The 25959-nt window shown below is 39.9% G+C and overlaps 2 protein-coding genes across 3 annotated transcripts in view; one reads left to right on the top strand and one right to left on the bottom strand.

Moving 5' to 3' along the window:
• The first annotated feature begins 315 nt into the window (after window positions 1–315).
• On the top strand, window positions 316–15169 carry ammecr1 (AMMECR nuclear protein 1). The gene is made up of 6 exons (XM_044369786.1): window positions 316–5053; window positions 7687–7797; window positions 9199–9313; window positions 9612–9702; window positions 9797–9893; window positions 10809–15169. The coding sequence occupies exons 1-6, from the start codon at window positions 4563–4565 to the stop codon at window positions 10921–10923; spliced, it is 1020 nt and encodes a 339-aa protein (XP_044225721.1). The 5' UTR covers window positions 316–4562; the 3' UTR covers window positions 10924–15169.
• A 4248-nt stretch (window positions 15170–19417) lies between these two features.
• The window catches only part of LOC122996045 (transmembrane protein 164), a 28807-nt gene continuing 22265 nt past the window's right edge, over window positions 19418–25959 (bottom strand). For both annotated transcript variants that reach the window (XM_044371570.1, XM_044371569.1), the window contains 4 exons: window positions 25639–25705; window positions 24506–24584; window positions 21891–21991; window positions 19418–21023 (listed from right to left, as the gene is read on the bottom strand). In XM_044371570.1, coding sequence (XP_044227505.1) covers window positions 20817–21023; window positions 21891–21991; window positions 24506–24584; window positions 25639–25705 — 454 coding nt within the window. In that variant the 3' untranslated portion in view covers window positions 19418–20816. The remainder of the gene's footprint in view (window positions 21024–21890; window positions 21992–24505; window positions 24585–25638; window positions 25706–25959) is intronic.

Consider the following 25959-nt stretch of genomic DNA (forward strand, 5'->3'; position numbering starts at 1 on the left):
GAAGTATTTCGTGGGCATGTGATATAGCATGTTGCAAAATTTTGTAATAAAATGTCTAGATACTGGTCATTGGCATTTATAACCATCACACTGATTATCATTTATCACCTATCACAGAGTGGTTGAAATTCAGATTCAGACTACTTTATTGTCCATTAAATTGACATGAAATGGAAATTTATCTTTGGCACTGGCATATAAGACAACACACGTCATACACAACAATACACAATAATTATATATTATACACAATAATTAACGATATACATTGAAACTGTGACAAGGCAGGGGGGGGTCTTGCAATTCCAGTGGGTGGAGAGATTTTGTGCAAAAATTCAATATTATTTGAAAAGTGATGTTTTGAAATCTATGAATCCCAGCAGGAGAAGAGAGAAGTAATAGTCATTAGTGTGGATTTACCAGACCCCTACTGATATCTATGGCCATTTTGTGCTTGCGAGAAGTAAAAATATCATGAATGTTCTACTCCTTCTCAACCAAGAAGTATGTGGTTGACCCCACATTCAGTTCAATCATAGTGTTATTTTGTATTTTCTGACTTTTTGAAGTGCCTGTAAGGTTTTACCAAACTTTCTGTCTATTTGAATTTTCATTGTGTCTCACTTTCTGTCAGTCAGCTACTGCACACGTTGTCTCAGAGGCCAGTGGAGTCCTGCCGCTGCGGGAAATTCCACCACAAGGCTTAATAACAACATACCAGATTGTCCCTGCTCCCAAGAATAGAACAGACAGTGAATGAATGGAACAAACCAGTCAATTCTCTCCATATACGTATATCCACTAAATAATGATTACACGTCAGACTTTTTCTTGAATAGGAAGATTACAGAAGGAACAATAAACGCTCTCAGCCCAGCCCATTTGGCTTACTTAAACCCACCCAGACCTTGAACAGCAGTGCACATTCTTATACAGTTGCTGGAAAGGGAGGAAATTCAGCCTGCTCGCCCCTTTCCTGTTGTAGTTTCAAAAGATAATCTGGATGGGGGGGACTGCATTGCAATGACATCACCCATACCTAAAATCCAATGGTTGCATGAATGGGGTTTTGTCAAGAATACAGTCCGCTCGGCTGCACTAAGCTGTGTGTACATACCAGCTTCATGCTCTGCTAAGCTAAACGATCTATAATGGAGTTTCGCCTTTATCTGTGAAAATTAACGTCTGATCAAAAGAACTGTAATCTACTGTATATCAGTTGAATTTGAGTATTCAGGTACAGATATTCGTTATTGAAAAGTTCGCACTTTGCTCAAATTCCATATAAGAGCTGATTAATCTATAGACTCCATAACTTAACAGCGCTATTTATTTGACTGCTGAGTTTTAAATAGAGCGACTGTGACACAGCAAATTTCAGATGCTGAATGTGACGATAAAGCCACAATATTGTATATCTTATTGTAATGTCACCACCAGTGAGGACATGTTCCATATTATTCAGTTCACTCATATTTTAAAGTAGAATTACATGTATGGTTTGACAGTTCCAGATATCATATTACAACATTTTATTGTCACTATTTTAGTCTGCACAGTACCACAACATCCATTTAAATAATCTCAGAACAACCTTCTCAGATAATGAAAACCATATGAGTGTTGACCCTGCTGCTACAGCTTTTACATTCATATTACTATTCATACAGTACAGGTGATGGATGTAATCTGGGAAGAAGTGGTGCAATCATTTTCAAGGGCTTTGTTGTCTGTTTGTCTTTTTAATACAATGCAATCAAAAGCATAATTAGTCTAAAACAAATAAAAGCGTGTCAGCCGATCAGTTACCGTATCAATTTCCGTGCCTTCCAGATTAATTTCCCAACAAAGTTCTACAGAAAATAGAGTAGTGGACTGTCCAAGTGATTAATGCAGTAGGATGATGATTTAAGGCTACGACAAACCTTTGCTTTAACTAATGTTGTTTATCCTAAAATGTACTTGAGTCTGCCCAAGGGGGCTGTTACCAGGCGAATGCTTGGATAGCCACTATGCAGTATCTTCAAGGGCCTACAATAATTAGTTGTAAATTTTAAACCAGGCTTGAGGCTGCATGCTGTGTAAGGCATGAGGCACTTTAAGAGAGGGGTGTCTATGGGTTACTGCTTACCACTCTGACCCAGATAATGAACTCAAATGTGTCTGCACTTGAGAGTAAATGGGGGTAAAGACAATGCTGGTGGGCACTGAATGCATAGTAACGTTTAATAAAAGCACTTTTTCTTTTTTTGGCACTGCGGTACTGCAGACATTTACATCACTTTCATTGGCACTGGTCCTGTTATGAGAATCAACACCACACATAAAGCAAATAGCATTGAGGATATTAGGCTCAACTTTATCATAATCACCCTGTTCTCTACTGCCAGCCAGACTTTAAATGTTGGGCAACAGAGAGACTTCGAGGAAGCACCGTCCTCTGAGGTACTTGAATCAGATAAGTTTAAAGTCTGATGATCGTTTGTACACTATGAACTGTTTTGGCCTCTCATTTTTTCTTTTTACAAAGTATGCAGCTTTGCCTAAGTTTTGGACCACAAATCTAAAAGAAATCCCCATAAATTCAATTGAAAAATGTGTATGGGAAAAACAACTGTCAAAGTCTTGTGAGCCTTGAATATGTATTACAGGAGGAAAATGCTTCCAGACTGACTTCAGCAGTCAGCCAAATTTAGATCTGAGTGTGTGAGTCTGATTTCATATGGGCCTCAGTATTATGAATGCATGGGAGGGGAGGAAAACTTGAATAAATTTAATGATTTAAATATCTAGATGTTTAGATGATAAATGTGCACCCTAAACCCAGCACCATGAGCTGCAGGTTTAACATCTAAAAATCAAGATCTCCTGCACCCATGAAACCCACCCCGGCAACATTACACTAAATCAGGCATACAGTGTTTTCATTTTCTCTGCCCAGCATCATGAGTCAGGACACGATCATCATCAGCTGATCCTAACATGTGTATCACTGACATTTAAACAATGCTCATCGCTCTCTTAAATCATTTCTGACTAAGAGGCACGGGAGCTGGACAGGCGACATTTGCTGCAGATTACAGTATCTGTTGTTTTAGGGTCAGATGAGCTGTGACCATGAGGCCTATATCTCTAATAGCAGCCCTGAAAACAAGCGATATGATGTGTATAAAATGACATATTGTCCATTCAGAGTGAAAACAAAATGACACATTACTTATTCAGAGACTATTTAGAGAGAGAGTGCTTATAGTCAGCTTTTCAAGGACACATCATTCAGTGAAATACAGACAAATCAATTCAGCATCTATTTACAATTAAGTGGGAAATTTATAAAAAGCGCAGAGAAAAACAATAGTCTGGTCATCTAATAGACAGGGATACTTTTTCATGCACGCACGCTAACGCGCGCATAAACGTCATGAGCGCGCACGCTTTCAGAGCACCGTATATTTCTTCTGAATTGCACATTTGATACCCCAGAAGTTACGCATAATGTGTAGCAAGTGGGCGCAATACATTTTCCTGAATCCGGTTCCGGCGTGCCGACGACACCGATGCCTGCGTGCCCACGGACTGATCACAGGGCTTTTACCCGAACAGCACTGAATGGTAGCAGCTGAGAGACGGGTGCGGAGCGAGGGCGGCCAAACCCGGAGGATTTCTCACGGCTCACGGACTAGAATGCTCTTCTATATGTATCCCCATAAACGGATGACAACCTCCAAACAAACCTACGCTGAAAACTTTCAGCTCTACATTTGACGCGGGGGTGTTATTGAGATTTTTATATCAACCAGGTCCAAGAGCAGACATCATGCAGGTGCAAACTGTGGGCTAACGTTACTGAAATGACTTGCTCGGCGCTGACGCGTTTCATTGTGCCATGCCAGCCCCGCATTGTCAGATGCCATTTTACTCTGCGTTACCCCAGCGTCTGGACTTCCAACATACTGGGCCTGTTCTGTAATTAGAAGTCCGTGAGGCAGTGGCAAACAAGCTGGTGCAATGAGACGCTACGTTGTCCAAGGCATTGTGCGCAATTTGTGCTGAAGCTTATGGGTCCTGCGTACTCCAGCTCCCGGCTTCCACTTGGAGAGGTGTGCTGCGGGGCTACAGCGCACTGGCTGTCGGCTTCACATCTGGACCGCCTGGATACTGTCATCTGCGGCCTGCTCGGACTGTGCACTCCCTGAACTTGTATGTTTGAGTGGGGAACTCATTGAGATCGCCTCGGATGGTGTCGTGTTAGGGAAGGGGTGAATATTTGACTGGGACTTGACGTTATCGGTGATCCACTGGGAACACCGTTGTCCAAAGCTGGACTGGCTGACTACTCAAGGAAAAAACGCTTGTCAAGCTATGGATTTTGCGTAGCGAAGTCACGCATTTTTAAAGGCAACGCTAGGGTGACATTGCAGTCTTCTCACCACATCGGTTATTTCGTCGTCCGACAAAAAAATAAAAGAGTGAAAGTGGAGTATTGTCCGTCATACGCATCAACGCAGTGGGATTTCTACGTCTGGTCGGCGTTCCCCCCCACCCTTCCCGCGGTGACGGTTATGGGTCGGAAGCGGTGTGTCGGTGCAGATTGTTCCAAGATGGCGGCCGGGTGCTGCGGGGTGAAGAAGCAGAAACTGTCGGGATCGCCCGGGTCGGGGGGTCCCGGCGGGGTGGGGGCGGGAAGCGGGGTGGCAGGAACCGGACATTGTGGATCGGAGTTGGGGATTGGCTCCTCCGCGACTGTTGCAGCGGCAGCAGCGGCGGCGAACGCGAGCAGAGCCAACGGCCTGGGGGGACCCGGAGGTAACGTTAGCGGCGGCGGCAGCAGTAGTGGCGGCAGCGGCGGCGGCACAAACGCTCTGTCCCCAGCCCCGGCCGGTTACACTTCATCCGGCCTCTCCCCGAATCTCAGCCCGGGACCTGGCTCGGGAAGTGGGGGCAGAAAAATGGTCGTCTCCGCGGAGATGTGCTGCTTCTGTTTCGACGTGCTTTATTGCCATCTGTACGGATACCAACCTCCGAGAACACCCAGGTTTACAAACGATCCCTAGTGAGTATTTCTGTCTTTTGTTGTCCTGCTGCACGTCAAAGCACAAAGCTGTGCTCTCTCAACTAATGATGTCTGTTGCGGCACACTCGATGGGCTTTGCCTCTAGATTGTGCTTCAGCGTTGAGAACACTAACTGTCACACTGAAACAACATTTCACTCATAATAATTTCAACAGGAAAAGCTTAAATTTGGCGAAGTTGGAATCCGGGCCTTGTCTGCACTGGCCTGCGGTTAAAACTAGCCTTACATTAAACATTACAAATGAATGGTTTGACGCGGTGTCATAAAGTTATGTCACCTACCGCTGAATGATGTACTCTTTAAATTTTAAAATTCCCGTCGATACTCGGCGAAAAATACATTTAATACGATACGATACTGTTTGTTAACACTGGCTAACGTTAGCTAAGCCTGTTTGCTACTAGCCGCTAACATTTAGCGTTAAAAGAAAGAGGCTGGAACGAGCAGGATAACATCGGTATTTTTTCGGTTTAAGAGTGCCACTTTTACGAGCGAGGATAGACAATTTAAACCACTAAAATATAAAACATCAAAAGTTGACGTTAGTGTTCTTAATCTTTTAAGTTACCCTCAATGAACTCTGGCTTGCCACACACTAGGCTTAGCTTTGTTAGCTTAAAGCTACGTTAGCTTAGTAACGGCAGGACTAATGAGCTTGTAGTCATTAACTTAATGGTAACGTTAGATGTATTAAAAGTCTCTGATATCACGGTCAGACAACCTTTCAGAATAGTCGTTTTTCAGCAGCTTTTGTCTGACAGGGGTAAGTGTACTGTCGAATGAAAGGAAACTAACAACTGAGTTTAGCATCAACCAACAAAGAAAAGGTGGTTCTTGCCAAGTACTTAGCAGCCTGAATAGCTAAATTTAACCAAAAATGCGTTGTGACAGTGATAAATAGACGTACCAACCACTGTTTTAAACATTTTGAAACATTCATTGAGCGTGAGTTTTTTGTGTTGTGACCACTTTTACCATAAGAAAAAATAAATGTATATTTTCTGTCTGTAACCGCACTCCTGCGCCCTCCGCTGAAACATATTGACTCCACCTTTAAACACGCGTTGTAATGTGATAGCGTGTGACTTTGCGACCGCTTTACTTACATCAAGACGCTGTGAAACCACGGTTGACTAATTCAGGTTATCGACCTAAAATGGTTGAAGAAACTTTGGAGTGACTTATTGACAAGGATCCCATTTAAATACTTCTAAAGAGTCTAAAAAATACTGTATTTTGTCTTAAAATGTGTATTTTGCTACTGTCATGTGACAGATTAAAGTGTAAAATTAAATTCAAATGCATATCATGGGTTGGATATAGTCAAAGTGTTGATGTAAAAGGCTCCAACGTGTTTGATGGTAATCATGATCTATTATGGAAAACAGACCCACATAATGTACACAATATGTACACAATAATCAATGACTTCCAAAAGTTGGAAGCATAAAAATACACTTTTGGTCACAGTAATGCATGTAAAGCTTGATTGAACTATGAGCCATGATGTGACCGATGTAGACAGCTGTATTCATTAAAATTGAAGCGTATCTGTGCAATTTATGTGTACGTGACAAAAAACTTGAATTTGGATCTGTTCCACCATGATGCCTACCAACAAAGTCATGTTGTGGCAGAAAGAGGCATTCAAACTGTTAAATATAACATCATATATTCCGCAATGATCAGAAACAGTCTCGTAATATAGTATTGAACTGGGTTGTCCATTGTTGAGAAAAGCAATTCACACATTTTGCTTATGGATAATGATTAGGGCTGCAACTAACAGTTATTTTCATAATCGATTGATCTGTTGATTACTATCACGATTAATCAATTGGTTGTTTGGTCCATAAAATATCAGAAAATAGTGAAACTTTCGGTCATTGTTTCCCAAAGCCCAAGGTGACGTCCTAAAATGTCTAGTTTTGTCTCCACCAACACTCCACAACCCAAAGATACTATAGATATAAAAAGAAACCAGAAAATATTGACACTTTAGAAGCTGAAATCAGAAAATTTTTAGGGGGAAAAAATACAAATTTCTCAATGACAAATCAATCATAAAAACAGTCAGCAACTAATCGATTAATCGCTGCAGCTCAAATAACGATTACACGGACATGTGATGAATCTTTGTATTTGACCATTTAAGTATCTTCATGTGATCGGTTTGCTTGTCCCGAGGCTTATTTACAGGCTAATTTTCTGTTTCACCATTTAAAAAGCACAAAGTTGGAAACTCCTTTTTAACTCCATGAAGGGTAGAAAGTTGTTGTTTTTAAAAAAACTGCTTATCCAGTCATAAGTGGACAGATAACACAACTCTATGAACAAAAATCTGCAGTCTTTGATGGAAGCTGATCCATCATGCTGTGAAAGACATTAGTGCCACTTTTACCTAATGTGATAAGAACTGAACATACTAAATCCGAATCAGCGGGGTGTTATGTGTGCTGCTGCCTGACATTTATGCCTCTGTGCTTGATATAATAATCTGAAGACAAAGTATTTCAACAGTATTATTCATCACCTGCATTAAACATCTGCTGTGCGCATAATTAAAGTTGATCTGCTTTAACCTGGTCTCTTGTTCTTTCTTGCTTTTCAGCCCGCTGTTTGTCACATGGAAAATAGGCAGAGACAAGCGGTTGAGGGGTTGTATAGGTACATTTTCTGCCATGAATCTGCACTCAGGACTCAGGGAGTACACCCTTACCAGGTGAGCAACAACACCGAGTTATTTTTCTATATATCAAAGCTTTAGACAAGTGCTGTGACAGAGCAGTGACGCAGCATATTGAAATCAAGAACCTTAACGGGCAACTTTGTCTTAACAGTAATAGTAACTTGCCCACAGCACTCATAGTAGAACTGTGCATGACTGCAAAAAAAAAACTTCATTTATATTTCTGATTTATTTTTGTTCTCTGTGTCATTTGTGTAGCTTGCTGTAACGGTGAGCGGAGCATGTTTCTCTATCATCCCAGGTCCTAGGAGTTCAAAAAAATATTCAAAGAAGAGTTACTAATCTCCTTAAGTTAGTTTTTGATATCCATTATATATAAAAAAAAAGAAAAGACAGGATGCCTTTAAAAGTTTATGATGTTGTTAAGATGTACATGTGCAAGCAATTTTGTTTAAGAGTCAAACAGCACTTATGTGCAAACATAGCAACACAATTTGTTTTTAACAATAGAGTTGATGTAGAAAGCTGCTAAAATCGTTCTCCTTCTTCACAACCTGACTATTGAATCAAAAGGATAGGCACTGACATAAATGAAATGTATTGATAACCATATGTGCCATATCTGTAATGTGTTTGATTATTGTAAAGATGTTTAATTTAAAAAATGTAAGGCTGTGATAATAAAGAGTTGTTGTGTAGTTTTATTGGACGGTTTTATTCTCTTAGCAGACCAACAGACAGTGACATAAGTTAAACCCATGCTGGTGGTTGATCTAATTGGGTCAAGCATGTGTCACCTGCTGGTCTCCTTGACCTCCTTCCCAAGGCAGGTTGGGCACTACTTGGCTTTGGTGGACTGGTGTTTCAGTTGGGAATTAAAAATTTACTATAGTAATTACTGACTACTAAATGTCATGTAAGCTATGACATGACTGGTCTAACAAAAGAGAGGCGGCACAAATGGGCGTGTTTGTGTGTGTGTGTGTGAAGAGAGCTGTAACTAAATCTTTATTTGGTACTTCTGTACTGTTGGTAGTTACATTTGCACTATTAATTTTCAGACTCAAGTCTGAGTTGGTCTCTTCATGTAAACAGGTCCTCTGTAGACACCTGGTGTGGAATTTATCCCTCCAGCAGTTCTTGACCTGAGGGCAGCTGACTTGTCAAATGCATGTAAACACACACAGCTCCTCCTCATGTGGCATTACTGGTATTGTGTACAGACACACGTGTCAAAAACAGCACTGAGCTGCTGTGAGCAGCCACGCTCATGTTGCAACCACACCACAGTGTTTATTGCCAAAGTCAGACATTTTCAAATCCTCCACATAGAAATCAAACTATGGCACCTTTTTAAAAACTCGACTGTGATAACTTTTTTTTTCCCGAATCACCACTTTTTAATGTGTCTTCTTTGTGCTTGTATGTCTGCAGTGCCCTTAAAGACAGCCGCTTCCCCCCCATGACAAGGGATGAGCTGCCTCGCCTCTTCTGCTCAGTGTCTCTTCTCACCAACTTTGAAGACGTCGGTGATTACCTTGACTGGGAGGTAATAATATCCTTTCCATTTAGAATTTTTGGTGCCTCACAGCATCTTAAAAGTTCACTCAGAGGTGTCTCACTCTTTCTCCTGTTGACACACAGCAGCTCTTCCACATTTTTTGAGTTGTTTTTTTTTTCTGGTATGGCACCTGAAAGCATAGATGGACTAAGAATGTGGTATAATTATTTGTCGGTTTAACCTTATGTAACACAAGAAAATGTTTTTTCAGCTAACTTTGTTGGATGGAGAGATTTATGTAGTTATATATACATGATCTCTTTTTCATTCCTCTCTTGAATCCTAGGTGGGTGTTCACGGTATTAGGATAGAGTTTTTCAATGAAAAAGGATCAAAGCGCACCGCCACCTACCTACCAGAGGTTGCAAAGGAGCAAGGTGAGATCTTTCTGTGCTTCTAACAAGCTAACCTCATCTACTTTTTATTCAAATAAGCAGACTGTGTATGTTTCTAACTCCCTTTTTTATCTAGGTTGGGACCACATTCAAACCATAGATTCCTTATTACGAAAGGGAGGTTACAAAGCTCCCATCACAAATGACTTCAGGAAGACCATTAAGTTAACCAGGTAAGATGACACTGTATAGTTCTCCAGACATGCTGAAACAGTAATATATCGCTGATTTTCTCTCTGTGTGCCACATACTGTCATTTACGTCCATGTACATAAAGTGTAAGAGAAAATTTGACCTAATCACAATAGAGCTTTACAAAACGTCACCTCCATTATCAGTTTATCTATTATCAGTCAATTTGGTTAAAGGGGACACATTACGCTTCTTGTGATTTTCTGTCATTTATATACTGTTATCCATGTTAAACATGATCAGAGTTCCAAAACTCGAGGTAAACATATGTAAAAATGCTCCCTGCAAGTCAAAAGCTCAGGCTTCAGCCTGCTCTGAATGCTTCATTTGCAAAGTTACCTCTACTTTCCCATCAAACTGACGTCAGATTGGTCGCTCACAGTAGTCTTCGTTGCTGAGGTTGTTTTAATAGGTTGTTCACATTTTCCACTTGGATATTTCAGATCAGATTCAGGCTTGAACATGTACGGGTGTATATGAGGAGATGACATTTTGAATAAAGAACGAGAAAAAGAGGCGGAATCCTACTACTATTGTTTGTAGGGGGCAGCTTCTAGACACAAACCAATCAGAACAGAGTGGACTCATCAGGAGAGGGGCGGGGTTAAGATAAATGAGTTTTTTGAACTGTAAATCAAACATATTCTAGTAAGAGTCCCACAATGTAAATACAGACCTGGAAATGTGCTGATGATACTTCCCCTTTAAGAAAAAAATCCTTAAGAATGTTTGTTGTTCTGACTGAAGCTTCCAAAGTCTAGTATTGACTCATCTGTGTTAAACTAACTTAAACTGTACAGGGTCACAGTGTGTGCAGACTGTGGCTGATAATAGCTTTCCCAACAGGACACGAGGGGTCAGCTAGCCTTCACCAACACGTCTGTTCTCATTTCCAGGTACCGTAGCGAGAAGATGACAATGGGTTATGCAGAGTACATTGCCCACCGCCAGCACCATCACTACCAGAATGGCATTGGGCACCCTCTACCACCCTACAACCATTATTCCTGACAGCGAGCCGCATGACCAATCATTGGACCTCTCCGCGGACCTTTTCCCAGGAGAGCCTGCCCCCTCCTGGTCTAGCTATTTCTACTACTGTACCATTTTATGATGATAGTTTCCGTTGCCATGCTGGCCGTCTCCCAGACGTTGACATGGCAACGGGTGGCAACGAAGCATCATTTGATTATGGGAAGAAATCCACATTTTTCGTTTTCTTTGCCTGTGGTTAAGTTTTTGCAGCATATGTATACCTATATCTATAACCCCCTTCATTCATATTTTTGAAAATTTAACAAATACTAGATTTTATTAATCTTTTCAGCAAACCTAATCAGGTGTTTGATTCTGTGGATGGAAGGAAGTCTCTTACAGTGGATTAGTCTTGCGCTTATATTGTTTAGGCTTTGCTACAATTTTACATTTACTAAGAAAATTAATTTTTTTTTTTTCCTCTTTTTCTTTATCTTACTATCCAGACATTATGTATACCATGTAGCAAGGCAACTGCAGTTCTCAAAGGCTGTGTCGTCTCTATTCTGATTCCTCTCAAAAAAAAAAAAGGTTGACTGTTGAGGTTGTTTTAGCCTTGTAAACTGTAGTGTTGTAGTAGGAACTATATATACTGGGATCTGTATACTCCAAAGTATAGATTGTAGGATTGCGATGCTCTTTGACCAGCATTTCGCTGGTTTTGTTTATTGTTTGAGCTCACAATCGTGTGTGTGTGTGTGTGTGTGTGTGTGTGTATTTCTGTGTGTGGATATAGACATTGGTCTGCCACAAGATGAAAACCAGTAAAGTCTATTAGAAATTGGATTTAACCTAAAGATTCCCCACTGAGATATTTTAGAAACCCCCCCCCCCCCCGAGTATCTGTAGTGTTTGTGGTTGAACCTGTTAACCCTGAACTGCGTTTGTTTGGCTAGAGCTCACAGCGGCGTTCCCTCTTCCTTCCCTTTTTTTTTTTTTTTTTGGTTAAACTTTTTTCAAATATACGGTAACTGCGGAGGAAGCCATTTTGTCTGAGGATAATCACATCTGTGCAGGTGATTTGTTGATTATGTTTGTAAAGTGGGTCTGAGCTCCCCGTATTGGAGAAGGGGAGCAGCCGTAACTACAGGTCCCTAGAAAAAAAACAAGTGCATGCTTTCAAATGTGTGTTGGTTTCTGAGTTTACTGGCAGGGAGTCACTCGACAGGGACATGCTATAACTACTTAAAGCCATATTCTCTTTTTATTCCACACTTTGTAAGAGTGGTCAGTTGTTTGGCTTGAAGTGTTTGCATTTGGTGCCACTTAACATGTTGGGGTGTTCAACCTCTGAATGCAAACTTAGACCAGCCAGCCTCAGGCGAAGGCTGCATCACTGAATACTCGTCGAACCCGGCGGTTTCAGCCATCTGTCTGATGTCTGGTGTATATTGCCTGCGTCTTTGTGGAATCATTGTCTTGCCCTTTCGGATTATAGCTAACCATTGTCACTTGTCCACAAAGTATGATGTATTAAAAATAGTCATTTTGAATGAAGACACGCCACTTGACGCACAAAGGAAGTGATGTAATCAACATGTTTGTGTCATTTAGAACTGCATGTCATTGTGCTTTTTAGATTCTGAAACTTGAGTTGCAGTAATGCAGCTCGTGGATTTAGCTGTCGAAGCCGTCCCCCTCTAACACTCTGCTGTTCAGTGAGATCCCGTTTGATCTGCGTGTCCCCGGCGCAGGAAATGTTTTGATATGTGGTCTGTTTTGTCAGCTGTTTGGCAGTAAGTTAGAGCAGACAGGGACGAATTAGTCTGAGCGGAATCTCCGCACGGGGGGCCGGGGGCGGCTTGCAGTTGAGGTCTACAAATAAAAAAAAAATAAAAAAAGCCAGAGCTTTGTAAGGACTTAAGAAGCCATTTCCCATCCAAATATTACTTGTTGTGAGTCACATCCACACACACACTAGGTTAGTCGGATATACTCTCCGGAATGTTTTGAACTGTTGAGGATCATCACGTGATCCGCTTGTTTTGGGTTCGGTTTTGCTAACTGGAATTTTTGAGAGGTTACTTGACCAACAACTTTCTTTGTAACAGCCTTTACTAACTGACAGGTTATTTTTCTTTATGCAAAATGTCAAGGGCTTTTGGCACTCCATCCACAGTAACCCGAAATGACCCAGATTTAAGTTGTGTTGCCTTAAATGAATGATTTAATAAGTAATGGACCAGTAGATGTTGCTCCTGAGTGCTCCTCTGTCCCGTGGTTTGCTCTGTTCCCACTTCCATCTTCACACCACAGGGTAGGAGAGGACCCCAGATGGTGTCTTCCTCACTTGAATGCTATTGCTAATACTTTCTTAGACATATGGGGGCTCCTGTATGCCTGCAGTCTCCTGTTTTTGCTCACGTCTTACCCAGCTGCTGCTCCTCAATATTTGCTTTTTTTTTTTTTTTTTTAAGCCTCTTCATAAACACATTCTCTTTAAAATAATTTGGCGCACTGTGGCGTCGTTTAAACCACGGGGAGACAGTTTCACGCCTCTAGAAAAATACACTACACACTTCATGACGTTTCAAAGAGGAGCAGTCAGGCCTTCATCTCCTGGTCCATTTAATACAGCACAACCTGAATTTCTCTGCTGCAAAACCAAATTGACCATGCTCTTTTACATATATGTCTTTGTATACACATGCAATGTATTTTGTTGCATGTATGTATGAGTATGAGACCTATGGTTTTATCCATGATATGCTTGATCTATGGCTTAGACACTCTTATTAACCGTTAAGAGATTTAAAAGACAAATATGGTGCTATCGGACCTCATATTGGGGTGGTCACATCTCGTGACTGGTCATGCGGACTCATCGATCATATCATACTTAAAGATGCTACATGTAAGATTTTCTCTTTTTATTGTATTGCTGTGAAATTGGTCATGACGGCACATTTTTAATATTGATGGATGTGACTGTCACCGATACATAGTAGCCCCAGCTCTCATAATGTCCAGTGTGGGTGATTTTTTTGGGATCAGTTCCCTATGGGAAAAACAGATACTTTCACATATAATGAAGAAGGACAAGTCCCAGCAGCAAACACGTCATAGGGGCTATGGAATGTACTGTCAGTGGTCGTTACTGCAATTTAACGGTGATATGTTAAGAGAAAATCCTACATGTGTTACCTTTACTATCCTTGATATATGCAGATCTGTTCAACAGGTGTTTTTTTTGTTTTTCCTACCAGTGCAAGTCAACACCCCTGCAGGTTTGAAAGGACAAGAAGTCACACGTTAACCTCCTTCCCTCGATTACTCCCCCACACTGTGGCCCAACCTCATGGCCTAGTTTGTCAAGGTGTGATGTGTGCGTCGTTCGGTAGGTAGTGGCAGTAGTAGTGATCGTTGCCTCTCCCGGAAGGTCGGATGTTGCTTTTTTTTTTTTTTTTCTTCAGAGCACATCCTCCGTTTTCCTCTAGCTGCTGAATCCGTTTGACCTCTGAAAAGGCATGGTTTGATTTGTTGACCAGTAGAAAGGTCCTAAGTCGAAGATGAGCATCTCCTATACTGGGAGTTAATGTTTTACGTAGAACACGCAGACGATAGTTCTGTTTCTGTACTGATGAACTGTTTAAAAGCATTGATACCTCATGGGATATTATGGAACGACATGTGTAGTTTGTTGTAGCAGATCGTGTGTTTTGGTTCCATACCAGGGTTAGAGTTCAGCCTCAGCATTCCTTGTGTGGTCATTCTCATACGTGGTGGAATGCTCAAGCTCATGTTACCTTCGTATGTTCGACTGAACCAAAGATGCCAGCGGCCATGCCCAAATGCTGCTCTTCAGGCCTGGCTTCCTGTCCTTCCAAAAAACACCCCTGCAATTGACAAAATGTTCTTTATGTCTTTTTTTTTTGTGTGTGCGATTTCTCAACTGTCTTGACTTATTAAGCAACCCAATTTTTCAATGAATTTTCATTGAGAGTCTGTCTCTGAAGCCGTTCATGGCATCAAGGATGGTTTAAAATGGTTGCAAATTGTTGTTACTTGTTTTGTTTATTATTATTATTATTATTAGTATTAGTATTATTGCTATAATTTACAAAAATGAAAATCCCATGGTGTGCCTCCTAGCTTTATGGGTTTATAAATGTTTTTTTCCCTAAAGACCAGCAGTTATACTTTGTATAAAAGATGGATTTTTCCTTATTTTTTATGCCATTAAAGATGAAAAAGCCTGTTTTCTTTACTCTGGACCCAGTAGCTGCACTGGTATACAATCGCACTGATAGATGAATAAAAAAAAAAAAGAATAAATGAATCAATAATAATAATGATAATGACAAATGAAATAAGAACTACAATAAACTTGTGTTTGAAACTTTTTTTATTATAAAAAAAAACTATAAAAGCAAATAAAAAAAGAAAATGACTGTTTTTGTACATCAAAATAAATTCTTTTCAAAAGAATATTTTGGATCTAGTTTCAAAATTATTTTAGTGGTTTTCTATGTTCTGAATTTTTGAGACACTGACTTCTAAGACGTGTCACTGTACAAAATGAATTTTTTCTGTTGCAGTGGCCTGATGGGCTGGGAGGGTTGCCTGGTGTAACTCCTCATACCAACTTTTATTTCTTTTCCGTTCGATTTTTGGAACTTTCTTTCTCTGCTTTAGTAACTTGAAAAATGTTGATGGAAAAATATGAACTGGGAACTTCAAATCCATCCCCTATAGAGCTAGACCCTTCCTCCTTTCCTATTGAATTGCTGTTAGTGTGACGAGACTTGAAATGGGCATTTATTATGATAGTATGACTCCAAAAGAAAAAAAAAGCAAACAAACAAATACAAAAAAAAAGGAAAAAAGAAATTAGAAAAAAAATTGCAAAAGAAAAGTGGGGGGAGGGGTGGGGGGGATTGAAAGAATATATATAGATGGGTTATCTGAGTATGTAAGCAATGGCTGTGAAGATAATGTAGTTTTAAACATTGTTATTACCTTTTAAATCATTTATTCAATAAAAAATACAAAATCAACTGAAAAGAGAAAATGTGTCATTCTATTTTCTTTCAGCACACACATCCACAGATACAGCATTTATTTTCAAGTATGCAATTTATTAAATTAAAATAAATTTGCCATTGCAACATTTGAAACATTCAGTATGTTCAGTGTGTCTGGAGTGTGTCACATATAGATTCAGAGAACTTAAAACGCCAAATCCATATGCTTAAAGTTTTTCAAATCCATCTTAAAACAACAGTCAGGTGCTCAAATGATCACTGAAAGAGGTTTTCCTTGCTGTGATCACTCATCCTGTTCATACTGGCTCTTTAAAGATCCCCTCCTAATGTGCTTTCAATGTAAGTGATGGGAGACAAAATCTACAAATCTACATACAGTCCTTGATCCCTCCACAAATGTATCCAGTTTTTGTTACTATCATTCAACAGGTAAACTCAGAAGAATGATCACAGAGAAAAAAAAACCTCTTTCAGTGTACATTTGGTTACCTGACTGTTGTTTTAAGAGAGACTTGAAAAATTGTGAACTCTTCCTTTAATTTCTTGATTAATGCTCACATTCTGTGTCAACATTTTGCGGCATTGTTCACTACAAGTATACTTGGTCCGTGCTGATCAATGTGCTCTTAAATTGTCCGAGTGCAGTTGAATGCTGGATGGTCAGGATGTCAGTTATATTTCACAGCCTCAAATGACAGAACAGGACAGCGTTTGGTTCGGTGGAAAAGTTTGACCCCTGCAAGCGCTCTTGCCTACTTTTTCTGCAAGCCAAACCCACTGTCAACAGTTCTCATTGGAAGTATTTCTATTTTTATTTACACTTACCCACTTTTGTGACAGACATTTCAGGTGTCTCATAATCTGGACAAACACTAAACAAATCATCTGCATGTCTAGAGCCACTAGAGATAAGTGAGAAAATTTAAAAAAAAAAGATTTTGGTGAACCGACTCTTTATATATGACAAAGTCCTCACAGTCCTGCAGGCACTGTCTGATAGTGTGCATTGATGCATCAGTGCTTTTTCTTCAGGCATCACACACTTTTATGATGTTTGGACCACAGATAAAGCATGCAGGGCACATGCTGTGCTTGTGGGCTAAATAAGGATTTTCTCCAGTGACTGATAAAGGTGGCATTGAGAGCTCGGCCCAAATTCAAAAAACAAACACTATAAAACCAAATTTATGGCATAAACTGAACAAAGGAGCTCTTTGTTCCTGAAAATCTTTATGTGACAGCAGCAATACATTATTATTTTGCCCTTCATGACAACTGGGCAAACTTTATCTACTGATGAAGATCATGTGTTATGATCAAAAGCTCCAGAACTAGATTTTGAGGTGATAATTTTTTGTTGAAAGTGAAACTTTTATGTTGGTATGGAAGATGTTATCGTACTGGAGTTTGAGCAGAGTGATTCAGCGTCTCCAAAAGCAACACTGGTCATGTTGAGCTGCACTCGTGGCTCCTGTGAAGCTGTGACTGTAGTAAGCAGAAGGATCCTCACGTCTGGCCGACTTCTCTGACACTTCCTCCACCGAAACAGCTCAGCACTGAGTGAGGAGAAACCTGAGCAGGTGTATCTGAAAATACTTTGCTGCCTGTTACATGATATTCGCGTCTGAACATTCAGAGATAATTGAGAGGTTCAGTCTGATGCCTGTGTGTGTAGCCACACTTGAACTCAGCGCTGGCCTGTGATCAAATCCAACCAGCACTTAACTCTCTCTCCTGAGTCTGCCGCTGGGCTTCCATCTGTCTGAATAAATGATAGTGATAAGTGAACGACCTGCCTGACCTCCAACTGCAAACACACTGACACCTCACAGTACATTCAGACACATAAAGTGTAAATCACACACATAGGGCTAAGTCTTCATCATGAGTCTTCAACCAAGACAAAATTAATAATGAACTGAAATGATCAATTAGTTATCAACATGAAAATAGAATTTACTAATCACCTAATTGTACTCAAATTGAAATATATCACTGTCTGATTTGTAAGAAGTCATTAACGGGGTTGGACACAATAACAGGAACACATAGCGACTAAGTGTCACTAAGTACTCTTAATGACAATTAAGTCGCTGGACTTTATGTATTGTTTCATCTACATGGAATACTTGAAGAGAAGATTTCAACATATTTTTCCACTTAATCCGCAGTCACCTTGAGCCCTCTTTGCAGTCGCTGTGGTGGTTTTAGATCGACCTCCTCCTCTTGACTGTCTGTGACCGTCAGAAGCTACAGGCCTGTGAAAACTGTCTGCGGCTCACTTCAGTCGATACGCTGCACTTAAAGCTTTTCACCCCGTCTGGCCTCAATAAATCCAAATATACGGTATGAGAGCATGAGTCATGTGTTAGGCAGGAACCTGGCTTCACTGTAGTTTTGTGGTGTGCTGAGACGCCTTATTATTAAAGTAATAGTTTGGGAAATACATTTGTTTCCTTTTTTACCAAGAGTTAGATGAGAGATTGATACCACTGTCATATCCGTCCATTAAATATGTTTCTACAAGCAGCAGCTGGTTAGCTTAGCTTAGCACAAAGACTGGAAACATCTTAACTGGCTCTGTCTACAGCCAATAAAACCCACCCACAGCAGCCATAAAGTTATATCATGTTTGTTTAATCCCTACAAAAACCAAAGTGTAAAAACAACACTTTGTTTTACAGGGGTTTATGCGTGGGACTATTTGTTAGCTGGGTGGAGTGACTTCCTGGAGTCTTGGTTCCCTGTGGAGTTTTCTTGTAAACAAAGTTTATCTTTAGTGTTTCTCACCAAAACACTGTCTGTGTCCTTGAGGTCTAACTTATGTGTTGAGCGCATTTTCTTTCTCAGAAAACATTTGCAAAGCAGTTCTTAAACTTGTAGTCTTCTTTTTTATTGTCGTTGTTGGTGCATTAACATCACCTGCAGATCAAATATCCAGCATTTAACGGGTAAAAATCCAAAGTGCTACTACTGGTCAAAAACTCCACATAGTACCTTTAAAGAAGTCACGGCACCTGGCCGAGAAATAGTCCTGCACATAAACCACGTCCAACCACAGATTGTTGTTTTTACACTTTAATTTCTTGCTCAGACTAAACAAACACAATATAACATGTTAATTAGTGAACTTTAGAGGTGCTGGTAGGCGACTTTTGTTACCTCCAGACAGAGCCAGGCTAGCTGTTCCCTGCTGCTAAGCTAATTGCTGGCTTCAGTTTCATATTGAATGGACAGACATGAGAGTGGTATCAATCAACTCCTAACTAAGAAAGTGCTACAGAGCTCCCACAATATCAAATTATTCAGTAACTTCCAATGATTTTTAAGTCTTTTATAAAACTACGTAAAATAAGTGTAAAAAGTGAGCAAAAAGTGAGAGATTCAAGTATTTAATCTGCACAAAATGTAAAATCCCAAGATAAGTGTTACAATATAGACCCTGACAAAACCAACAAAACAAATATAAACAATGAAGACTTTCGTCAACTGAAATCACTTTTATTGTCAATACAGCACATACACTCAAACCGATAGAAATACAAAAGTTTGTCTTATCCCTTCTTTACAGTGAAGTACAGTATATGCTACAGTACAGTACAATACACACACCCCACACACTTGAAATGATAGATACCATGACTGACATATTCCAATTATCAGTGTTAATAGTTAATACTTTCTTTCCAATGGGCAGTCAATAAATGACCCAAAATGACTTCATGCAGATCATCAGATGAATTTTTCATACAAAACCCGAGACTGCGACTCGTTACAGCTGTAATGGTGGAGTGAATTCAGGGTGACTTGAAAGATTAACTTGAGCATCAAGCAAAAAAAAAGAAATCTATTCAAGTGTCATGATGCATGTTTCCAGCCCAGATACATATTTTGTCAAGATCTGTTCCATCTCGGCAAACATCACATTCATCCCAACGACCGTTGAAGTTTATACCTCACTGAATATGGTCCAATATCACAATAAAATAACACAGACAAAAACAAAACCTCCTTGGCAGAGGTCGTAATAACACCCCCAATGTAACTCTATAAATTCTCATTCATCACTTTGAATCTCAGCACAATAATACATCCTCATGTCCCCTGATTATCACAACTGGAATGATCTGAATGGGCTGGAGGTGGGAGACAGAAATGCAAAAGAGGCCACTTACAGTAATGTTTGTTGTTTTTTTTTTTAACCTGTATATGTGTAGTAAAGTGGGAACAGAGGGACGCCATAAATAAGTTTCTACTTTTAGTCATGACAACACTGAGAGGTGATCATACATGTCAAAAATCTTCCGACTATAAACAAGCAATAATTTTAACAATAGCTCACATTCACAATCTGTTTCAAAACGCACTTGAGACAAATAAAATGGCAGCTATACCCACTAACATATGATCTAGCGTAACTATCACATAAAGAACTGAAAGTGTAACAACTGCAGATCAATAGTGACATTTGGGTGACTCCTATTTTCTGTCCTTAGAACTTAACATTTACAAAAAAGGCAACTTGAGAAATAGTCATCTCCCTCAAATTCTCTTAACGTGGAAATTGTATTCCAATAAACAGAACAAAACAAACAAAAAAAAAAAGGCTAAATCTGGCTAACTCCACAATGCTAACTACCAGCCGTAAAATGCCTATTATGTTTGTGCATGCAAGTACTGTTTTTATGCAAGCCAACGACGACACTAAAAAGAATGACACATTGATTCACTGACCCTGAAATGCTCACGTGTAAAACAGATGGCGAGTCTTAAAAGATGCATTAAAATGTTGATTAAAAAAAAAAACAAACAAAAAAAAAACTCCATGAAAAGAGCAGGCATTTAAGATTGAAAGGCCAGGTCTGTGTGCGTCTTTGTGGACATTCAGTCGACTTTCTTGCTGCGCAGTCGGAGGGTGTCCAGCAGGTATCTGCAGACCGGGCCTGTGTGTTGCGAGAGGAGAGTGAGGACCTTCCCGTGAATGAGGGTCAGCAGGGTCTGGTGACCTGTTGCCCACACCCGGTACCAAGGCCCGTAAAAAGGATCAGACACGGCCGGGCACAGCATGTTGTTCAGGTTGACCTCAGTCGCCTGGAGGGGAACAGAGAGCCAGACAGAGAGACAAGTTGAGTAAGTACAAGTCTTAACATGATGCTACCAGTCACAATAAGTAAGAGTACCCAGTTTGATAAGTAGCTTTCAGCAAATGGCATGGTTGACTTCACCATACATATTTTTATAATCATTCATTCCTACTCTGAAAAAGTAAATCACTAAATAACTTGATTGAAGGATGAGTTTATAGTTAATCCTCTACAACAACAGCTCTGATCATTTTATCACTGTTGTTTGTGACTCTCTAAACCTTATTTAGACTTTTATAGATTTTCTCCGTTTTTATAATCTGCAGAGGGCGGAAAAAATGACAAACACATTCCAATGCAGTAACACTGCTTGTAAACACTGACTTTGTGAAGCTTATAATGTTCAATTTTCAGATCTTCTTTTCAGTTTTCTTTTTTCTACTCTTTGCTAATGCAGTTTTCTAGAGTTTAGTCTTTGTTGTCAAGATAGTTTAGATTTGTCTGTATATTCTGTGTATTATTAATCTAAGGAACCATCTTAAGGATGATTTGAAACCATTGTACCTTTCTGGTTATTGCTACTGTCTCTTAACATTGATTGATTATTTGAAACCGAAATAAGGATCAATGGATACTTGTCTCTGTCAGAGTGTTAACAAAAATATACATTATAAGCTTCACAAAGGTAGTATTCATTGAAGCACAACTGTGTGGCATTGCATTATTATTATCACACCTCCATGTTTAAATAAATGACTTTTCAGTCTCTTTTAAATGAAACCAGTGACATAAATAACAGTGTGTAGCCACAGTTGCAACCATGTACTTTACATAGTGAACTATCATGCAGGCCCAGCAGAGGGCTCCATCTTACCAGGCCCAGAACTTGCAAGAAGAGGAAGTGGTAGAGGAACAGGATGCCAGTGGAGAGCAGTGCCCACCACATGTCTCCCAGAGGCTCCGGTTTGTACACACCTGTGAAAAGAAAGGCTCGTAAAAAAAACCTTGAAATCTTAACGACACAAAATGTATTCTCTGTGCCAGCTCTGGCCATCTGTTCACTTTGGACGGGGAAAATACTAAAGAACCAAATACTATCTCTATTATCTCCCCTGTTGATTGATGTGTAACAAGTCAACTAGAAGAGTCAACGGATGCAACACTCTGCAACCACAGCGAAGCCAGTAACAAGATGTGGTGTCAAAGTGTCTTTTCCTGTTTCTTCACTGCTGGCATTCCTGAGAGTCGTACCAGGGGAAGGCTTCAAATGTGCAACGATTATGTTGGTTTAACTAGAACAATGAATATTTCCTTTTGTGGGGCTCCAGTGTTACGTTACTAGAGAACAATGAGGCACTATTGGGAGGATTTGATTACTGTTCTACACCCTAGAGAATTTATCCGACATGTACCTGACTTCTACCAAATAAACCAGCCGTGGACCAGCCCTATAACCGCGGTTGTTGAGAGATGCTCTGCGGTGCGTTTGGATTTTATAACTGAATTAATACAAGGATGCTAGTTTTTTATTTCTCTGACGTTTTCACATCACAAATGATGAACAACATTAAAACACGAGTCTTACGGGTAAAACATGTGACATGGGGGGGGCTGCTCTACAGGTGCACTTGATTTGACTGTAACGGTGGTAATTGGGCAGAGATAAGCCTCCTGTATTTACAACCAAACTGCTGTCAAAACTTTCATTTACAATTTCCACCACAGCCTGGGACTGGGAAAGAGGCAGAAAAAAGGTGCATAGAGACATGAGGGAGAGAGCACAGTTAAAACACCTCAAATAACCGTCACTGCCAAAACACACAATACGGAGTGAAAAACGAGAGACATCTGCAGAGAGGAACAGATGAAAGAGCAGGGAGAGTTAACAGATAATTAGAATAGTTATCAGAATTAAAATAAGTTCCGTTTTGAATAAAACATCCCAAGATATAAGTGGAAAGTTTTGTTTTCCCAACTGCATTTATAACCTTTTTTCTTTGACTCAAAGGTAGCATAACCATGTCATGTGATATGCTCCTTCAGTAAACTTTACCAGCAAATATTACTGGAACCAAAACAGAAAATTGCAGATGAACATTTAATATCCAGGAAATTACATTATAGACACTATCACTGACTGTCCCTGTAACAAATTGACCACAATTTCACACATTGACCATACACGGTCCAGCTATACACTAGGTTTTGACCCAGTCTTGTTAAAGGAAGCAAACCTTCATGTTTTTACCCTGTCCAGACGTTTTGGATTACTTTATACCAGAAGGTGAAATACATTATGCATGATAATGATGCAGCTGCAGAGCGTGGGCAGCTGTTGGTCATATCTGAAGGTTAAGTGAGCAGGTTTTTTTTTTGGTTGGACCACAACAGCAGGGCTAACTCTATAAATGTAAATGTCTGTCACTGACTGAGTGATGAACACCATTGGTCGGCTGAAGCCAAGTATCCCAGAATGCATTTTGCACCAACCGGCAGCGATGGTAGAGATTAAGCTGTTGTAATTTTTGCTGTAGGACTGTTAATATGTCATTTTTTTCAGGTGAGAAAGTAACCATTTCGATTCCCAATGTGGTCAGTTTACCCAAATAATGCCTCTTTGTAAATCTCCTCTGATGTTTTCGGAGAAGTGAGGAGCCACTGGCCGGGTGAGACCGGCCGGTCATCTCAGCCACTAGCAGCCCGACTCCTGAGATGATTGGCCAGTCAACGTCCGTCGTCATCCCGGGAAGAACATGATCTGATGAAGTGATCTCTTTGGCACCTTACAGCTGGTTCTAATGTCTCCGTAGCATTTTGATATATGATAGAATTCCTTTTGGAAGATAAATGTTGGTCTCACAGATGAAATCTAACAACTGTAGCTGCCACATTAGTTTGTCTGACTGTAAAGTGAAGCTTCATGTTTTTACTGGACAGAACAGCGCTGCCAATGGGGCTCTATGTGTATAGATGTCACCACATTTACATAAATATAAATGTATTAAATTGAACAGATCCGTCTATATTTAATTTTGTTTTATTTTATTAAGCTACAGTTTGGATTTTTATTCTAGCTACATTACAGACTAATTAACAAGTTACTGCATCTCTATAATGAAGTTAGTTTTTGTGAGAAAAAAAAAGTGTTAGTGAAGCTTTGAGTTGAGATTATTTTGTTACAGTACAGTCAGGTTGTTGTGTTGAAGCTGAGCTGCTGCTGTCAGCAGGCAGAATGATCATACTGTGGCTTCTTGTCCTCAGAGGTTTGTAGAATAAACTGTGTAGCTGACGTGAGCAGCAACAGCCACCACGGTTGAGCGGAATAAAGAAGAGGCCGGGATCTACATCAACTCAAATGTCAAGATTTAAGGATAAAGACGTCATAGTATTATAACCTTGCTCGGTTGGCCAGTAAAAAGGTATTTCATTGTGGGTGTCAGTGAACGGAAACAACACAGCTGATTATAATTACTGAGGATCAACACCTACCTCCTTTCCTGAAAAGGTAAAGAGGCACCAGGTACAGCATGGAGTGCTGGATGTAGTAGATCTCCTTCTCAAACGGCAGCTGGGGAGAGAATTAACCATTTCAGTTCTTTACGACACGCATGCAGCTTGAGACAGATACTCCCACAGAAGAAACATTTAAGGTAAAGTCAGGAAAAACATCCCTGATTTAATGTAAAATTACTCACTACAGTTAATAACCATAACTTTTCATAATTCAAATGGTAACTTCAGAATTTTTTGTCCACAAGCAGTACAGAGATCAGTTTTTTTTTTAATGATAAAATGCTAAAACTATTCTCAGTAAATGTGTGTGTTCATTTTTAATTCATCTAATGCATAATTTAATGTTTTTACAGGAAGATTCAACAGGATCTGATGTAAATCGCCTCCTGAGTTGATTCCATTTACAATTGTTAAAGTTAAAATGAGTCAATTAGTGTTCAGTCCTCAGACTTGAACATCTGCTGTGAAAACTACTTAGAAGGCCAAGCTCACTAATGACAATGTACATAGATGCACCTCAACCTGTGAAGGCATACTTTCATTGTTCAAGGTAACGAGTTCTTTATCTAATAGGGAAATAGAGTTTTGTGACTTTACTTTGGTAAGAACAGTTCTGTAGCAAGAACATTTTATCTTCACGGAGATCATGTTAGAATTGGATGATGTCCAAAGATCAAACTCTTAAACTTGATTTAATTTGCACAAATTCAATTTAAAGTTACTGCATTAGCGCTAAATCATCTAGTCTTCATCTGTCAGCGAGAGCTGCAGATCCAAAACAGTGTCTTCTTGTGTCCAAAATGTTGTCTTCTGCTGGTCTTGCTGGAATTTATTCTTCAGTTTCAGGCTCTATTCATTGAAACGTCACATTTTTGACAAGATGGTGATAAAATGTCACATAGAGGTACTCTTTAACCTATCAAAGCTATGGGATAAATGCTGCTCTCTTGTTGAGCTGTCACAAGAAAAAAATATGAAATTTATGAAAAACGAACAAAGACTTGTAAACCTTGCAGACAGAGCAGGGGCTCACAGGATGAGAGCAGGAGACGAGCTGTGAATGAGATCAAGGCTTTGTTGAGGATTTTTTGACAGTCCTGGTTACTTACCAGTCTAGTGTTGACTACAGGAAACATTAAAGCCAGTAGTGCACCGTTCAACATGTGGACTTGCAGCCTGAAAACACACAGGGGAAAAAAATAAGCCAATAATAAAAAATATTTTACATATTCAAATCTGCATTCGTGAATGTTTCTACAATATGGCTGCATCAAACCACAGATGTGTGCAACCTCACCTCCTTCACCACATCTGCCAGAGAGCAACATTTTAACAATCATCTCCACATCATTGCATTACTAACATATTAGTATGAATTGATTAGTACTGATATAAGCGCACAGGAGCAGGTGGAGGACAGTGCAGATTAA

Source organism: Thunnus albacares, chromosome 13, assembly GCF_914725855.1.
Source record: "Thunnus albacares chromosome 13, fThuAlb1.1, whole genome shotgun sequence".
In the NCBI taxonomy this organism is placed as follows: Eukaryota; Metazoa; Chordata; class Actinopteri; order Scombriformes; family Scombridae; genus Thunnus; species Thunnus albacares.